This window comes from Mirounga leonina, unplaced genomic scaffold (assembly GCF_011800145.1).
Source record: "Mirounga leonina isolate KUSES-001 unplaced genomic scaffold, KU_Mleo_1.0 Mir_151, whole genome shotgun sequence".
Taxonomy (NCBI): domain Eukaryota; kingdom Metazoa; phylum Chordata; class Mammalia; order Carnivora; family Phocidae; genus Mirounga; species Mirounga leonina.
Genome location: NW_023270377.1, coordinates 79,368,738 through 79,374,737, shown reverse-complemented (window position 1 = coordinate 79,374,737; position 6,000 = coordinate 79,368,738). Strand labels below are relative to the sequence as shown.

The window sequence follows — 6,000 nt, the reverse complement described above, 5'->3', positions numbered from 1 at the left end:
CTGAGCCGAAGGCAGACGCTTAACCGACTGAGCCACCCAGGCGCCCCAAGAATATTTTCTGAAAAGTGCTTTGAGATCTGTTATATATGGACTAGGTCTTAAGAGTCACCATCAGAGTGAGCATGTTCTAAGAAATGCACTTGAATGTATGGATATAGACTACACAGCACATTTTACTCTGGAAGTTTTGAAAAAAATTTAAAGATTATGGTACACTCTGCTAATTCCTTGGAGAAGTTGCCTTAATAAAGGGTAAGTGCAGTCTTGGAGGGGTCTCTGGTACAAGTGATTCATGTTCTTACAATGTAATCCTTGTTTCCTCACATCCTCCCCGGATGGACTGGTGGCCCTTGGTTTCTTGCTGTACCTCAAAAATCTTTGCACCTGGCTTTTCACCTGTCAGGGAGGAAGCCTACATTTTCAGGCTTTGAAGTGAACACAGTCCAAGAACAAAGGGCTGGCTTCACTGTTCTGCTGCTCTCCTGATTTCTGTCACTTGTAGCCCTTGCTTACGTATCCGAGGGGAAGGGATGGTAGCTCCCTGATGTTAAACTCCTTGAGTCTTTCATGTTAAGTTGTTTAATATTTATATGCCAGGGAACATAAACACAAAATTGTTCCTGGTAACTGACATTCTAAGTTTATAAAGTAGAAGAGGAAATAGTCTCCTAGTTGTGCAAGTACCATTTTTTGGCAGCTTCACTCTGGTGTAATTTCCCTAATTCTCCCGCCAGAAATCGGATTTGGGGAGGAAAGTCATGAGCATTTTACTGAACCATTAAAGAACCATGGGTGTGAAAAGTTCAGGTAGAAACAGGGCTCCCCAAACAGAGAAATAAGGCCCAAAGATGTTCTACACAAGGGAAAATGAGATACAGTCCTGTAATCCTGATTTGGGGATTTTCTTGCTTCACGGAAAGCATTCACTGTGACACTGAGTCAGTCCAATGTAAATATATGCACAGACACGACCAAATAGGCTAGGGAATATCCATCCCATGGACAATCGGCCTTCTGCGACCCAGGAGAGACCCTTGAGTCCACCCCCGTAACCTCACCTCTGGAAAAGCCAAAAGGTGCGGTGGAGAATTTTTCTGGGCTGCCCTGAGAACACCTGGCGGCACAGAGAAGGACCCCAAATACTGAATCTGACTCTGCTTGGGTTTAGAGCCTAGAAGTGTTATCAAATAGGATTTTCTCCTGTTTTTAAAGGAGGGTACACGTGAAGCCAAGTTGTTCTTCGCTGGCTAGGCTTCACATTTGCATTTGAATTCATGAAAATCTTTGTAGGGAAGGCCGAGCCCCCCGTGGTGAAATGTTGTCTGCCTGCCGCTTTGCCCAGGCTGGGTGGACGGCGCGCCCGGGGGGAGGCACACGCCTTAGCACTGGCCCGGGAGGCGGGGGAGGCGGGGGAGGCGGGCGCTCTGGCTTTTGTGGCAGCAACACCTAGTGGCAGGAAATGAGAGTGAGGGAAGCAAATTGCCTTTGGGGAGATCATTTCCCACTTTAATGATAGGCCAGAAAGTAAGCATTACTTTCCCCCACTTCCTAGAGTTTTGTTTTGTTTTTTTAGACTGGCAAGAAAATTAACTTCTTTTTAATTTTTTTAAAGATTTTTTTTATTTATTCATTTGACAGAGAGAGACACAGAGAGAGAGAGAGGGAACACAAGCAGGGGGAGAGGGAGAGGGAGAAGCAGGCCTCCCGCCGAGCACGGAGCCCGATGCAGGGCTCAATCCCAGGACCCTGGGATCATGACCCGAGCCGAAGGCAGACACTTAACGACTGAGCCACCCAGGCGCCCAAGAAAATTAACTTCTAATCAAGAGGGAGATCTGCTCATGCTGAAGATTAATTCTCTAGTGAATGTTTTCCCATCTCTCTAAGTAAGAGATTTGAGGTGGAAATATGGGTCGCTCCTACTGATCTCGTGGCAGCATTCCTGGTCATTGATGTGTTTGACGAGATTTGGAATATGAATATATTATAGTGCAGATGGTAGAAATTCACTGCCTTATTTTTTGTTAGTGTCTTTGAATTGGGAGGGATAGCTCCAAAGTCCCTTTTGATTCCCAAACCCTAGATCTCTGATTTCTGGATGAACAGGAGTTGAGTTGAATGTGTAGGATATTATATATCCCAGAATACCCAGATGTTTCACCTGCTGAGAAAGATGGGCGCAGAGGTATTTTAACCAAATCAAGATCCCAGAGCCAGTCTCTCATCTATGGGGAAGCACCTCACCATTCCCTTCATCTTATTAGCAAGCTTACAGCTGAGACCCTGGTATCCGAGTGTCGTCGGAAAACCAGGATATCAAAAATGACATAACTAACCCAAAAACATTAAACATGATGTTTCGTTTCAGGATGATGAAATTAACCAGCAGAGCCAGCTGGCTGAAAAGCTAAAGCAGCAGATGTTGGATCAGGACGAGGTAAAGAATGCAATAAATTTTTTTTATGAAGTTCTCTTATTACTCTTTGTTTTTGATGTTTGTTCCAGAAATTTAATTTGCAAAGAATTTTTTCAAAAATCATTGAATCATGTGGACATTTCTTGGTAGATTTCCTCTCAGTGCCTGTTAAAGCTGATTTTGGAAAATAAATGTCTGACTTCATAGAGTTCTGAGGTTTTTGAGAGTGAGTAGCTGGTTGCTACACTTAGTCTTTGAAGAGCAGAGATAAAGGAGTTTGGTGGTTGGGCAAGGGTGATTCTAATTCCTCATACCCAGTGCCCAGCACTCCTGTTGCTTGCTGTTTTAGTTTTTTTCAGCTTTGAAATCAGCCGGCTCAGGTCTTTGATGTACACTATGTTCTCGTGTTATCTTGTAGGAAGTAAAAAACCAAAAAAAAAAACCCCACAAAAAACAAAAGTAGAGATGGAGGGGAGGGGCAAGCAAAGAGGAAAGGTGCCTAAGTGCTTAACTAGTATGTGTTTGATATAGTAAAAAGGAGGCAAATTGTTTTCAGTCTTTCCCTGGATAGCATTCAGTTCTCCAGTGAATGTTTTTATTGTGTTGTGTTTTGCTAAGTATTTTACAAACAGGAACCTAAGCAAAGGATAGATAGCCAATCTGTCAAACATAGATGATTAGTGCTTCTCTTGCTGAGGACCATCAAAGTATTTTTTCTCTTTTATGCTTTAGGGTGCTTTCTGCTTTGTTGCTAAAATGCTATGGATTGGATCACCTGATACAGTTCTAGCAGGTGGCTTGGGTTCATGACCTCAGTCCCAGCCTTCCCATAGACCTAATTCTCTCTATAGCCATGCCTTTCTTTTCTTCTTCTTTTTCTTTTTTCCCCTTCATTGCTCCAGGGCAATGATTATGCCCCCTGTCCAAACACTTTCCCTTGGCAGGGAGATCATCTATGCCTTTGCAATCAGATCAGTCATTTAAAATTGATTTTTCTCTTAGCTTTGGTTGGGTCTTCCATCTGCTTAGTGTTTCCTGCCTTCTTCCTCCCATTCTATTCCTTTGCATCTCTAACTTGGTACAACTGCCTATGATAAACTTACTTTGTGTAACATTTAAAACGCAGTATTTTTTTTCTATACTGCCAAGGCAGTATCTGTTCTATATAGGAAAATCAGAACATACAATAGGCACAAAGATAATGAAAGCATCCACAAGCCTACTCATTCACTTTTAACTAATGTTAATGTTTGGGATATATCCTTCTATACATTCACGATGAATATTAAGAAAAACTGACAGTTGTCCTTTTATGCTGTTTTGGTTGACTCTGAAATTGGCCTGTTTACCATGTGGAATAATGATAATGTTAACAAGCCATGCAAGTATTATCGTCCTCAGAGATGACTCCCTTCATTCTTTGTTCAGCATTTGGAAGAGCCAGCAGCTACTGACTGTAGGGATTTTTGATGTGTAATCAATTCTTTGAGTTCAGCCTATGCAGCTTTAAACTAAAAAATAAATTAGAAAAATAAAAAAATAAAATAAAAAAACCTGAAAGAAAAAGAAACAGATTTTTGAAGCCTCGATGCTATTTTTTTTTTTTATTATCTAGATATATAGTAGAATTCCTAGTCATCCTGAGCATCCTATATCTACTTTGTTTTGAGAGTGAGTGTGTGAGTGGGGGCGGGAGAGGGCAAAGGGAGAGAGGGAATCTCAAGCAGGCTCCATGCTCAGCGTGGATCCCGACAGGGCTCAATATCATGACCCTGAGCCAAAATCAAGAGTCGACACTTCACCGACGGAGCCGCCCAGGCGCCCCCCCACCCCAGTCTCTTTTTAAAATTACTTTATTTTGGATAGAGCACGGCACAGAAACCCTTGAACATTACGTTCACCAGTTCCATACCATCTCATTTCCCCAGCTTTTGGCTTCCACGAGAAGAGACTATGAGAAGATCCAGGAAGAGCTGACACGTCTCCAGATTGAGAATGAGGCAGCCAAGGATGAAGTGAAGGAAGTTCTCCAGGCCCTAGAAGAGCTGGCTGTCAATTATGACCAGAAGTCTCAGGAAGTGGAGGACAAGACCAAGGCCAATGAGCAGCTGACTGATGAGCTGGCCCAGAAAACGGTTGGAGCATATGCGTCTAGGGGATGGGACTTTCGGCTGCCACTCCTGTACTTAATGTTGATGTCTGTTGACAGACACTATGTAGGGAGGCAGTTGGCAGAGGGGTTTTTCAGTGTTAGAGGCATTCTCTGAAATCTTCCAATAATTGAAGTACTCCATGTAGGTGACTCTTGTCTACTCATTCCGGAACTGAGGATTGTTTTATATCCGGGGATTTTGTAACGTTAGCAGGGATGCCTTGTGAATTGTCAAGGGAGTGCAGACTCTGGAGCCACAAAAAGCCTAGTTAACATGGTGACTTTACAACTGCGAGGCCTTAGTTGAGACATTTAAGCTTTGTAAGTATTCATTCCCTTATCTGTAACTAATGGCGTTAATAAAAGGCTCCTTTCAGTACGTGAGCATCAGAGACCATTGACACAAAGCACTTAGTGAAGGCCCGTGCATATGCTGCAATGCTAGGAAGTACATCGCAGATATTAGAGTACCAAGTGAGTGTGAGGGACCCATGGAAGGTATGGATTCCCCTTCTTGTTTACACCCTCCTGGATAAACCCATTCCTTCCCCACAACTTCCTGTCCTAGCCAAGGCCTGACGGTCCTGGTTGGTTTGTTGGCCTGTTTTAAGCCGGTGCTTCAGTCTGCCCATTTCCTAATTTTCAGATTCTCCTGGGGAAGGATGCAGGGTGTGCACAGTGAGCTAGCAGCAGGGCCAGCGAGCAGTCGGTGAGGTGGCTGGCTGTGGGATGTTTCCATTTTGTCCTTTCTGCTTGGAAAACGGGTGGTGGGAAGCTGAGTGGCTGTAACTGGCTGCCCTTGGCACTTTGGCCCAATGGCCTGGTATCATGGGATTGTGCCCAGCCTGCTGGGTGGAAAACATCCAGTCCTCCTGGGCAAGGAGAAGCAGATGGTGCAGGAAAGCGCTAATCTGCTGACCGTAGAGCTGACGGGAAATGCTCCTAATTCTGTGTATGCAACTGCATGAAGGAAGGCTTTTTATAAGTGGCTTCCCGAGATGGGAACTACTGCTTCTGTGGCCTTTAAACACTGAATGAAATAAGCAGTGGCAATGCCAAAACCAAACCAAGAAGAAGCAGGAAAACAAACCAGAAGTCACCTAGGAAAGGAGGAGACTTCGATTTTCTCTGCTTACTGTTTTCTGCAGGGTTCTTTAATGAGTCCTTCATATTAGTTGTATCTCAAAACAATGAAGCATTTTCCATAATACAGTTCTTATTTTCTGCCAAGCCCAAGGATTACTAGACTGGTTTAGAGTACTATTTTTAGTCAGATCCCGAAAAAATGCTCTAGTATAATAACCGAGTATGGCAGACTTGCATAATTTGCATTAAGCTCCATAGCTCTGTAATTTAGCGAAATTATTTTCTTTGTTGGCCGAGTTAGTACCAAGACACCAAAATACGGCTATTCTGGTGATGTGGAGATTCG

The 6,000-nt window shown here is 43.5% G+C and overlaps 1 protein-coding gene across 1 annotated transcript in view; it reads left to right on the top strand.

The window, feature by feature from the left end:
• Positions 1 to 6,000, top strand: part of KIF5C (kinesin family member 5C) — a 148,138-nt gene that overhangs the window by 98,315 nt on the left and 43,823 nt on the right. Inside the window, exons 13-14 of the mRNA XM_035008072.1 lie at positions 2,369 to 2,437; positions 4,345 to 4,551. Of these exons, the coding sequence (XP_034863963.1) occupies positions 2,369 to 2,437; positions 4,345 to 4,551 (276 nt within the window). The remainder of the gene's footprint in view (positions 1 to 2,368; positions 2,438 to 4,344; positions 4,552 to 6,000) is intronic.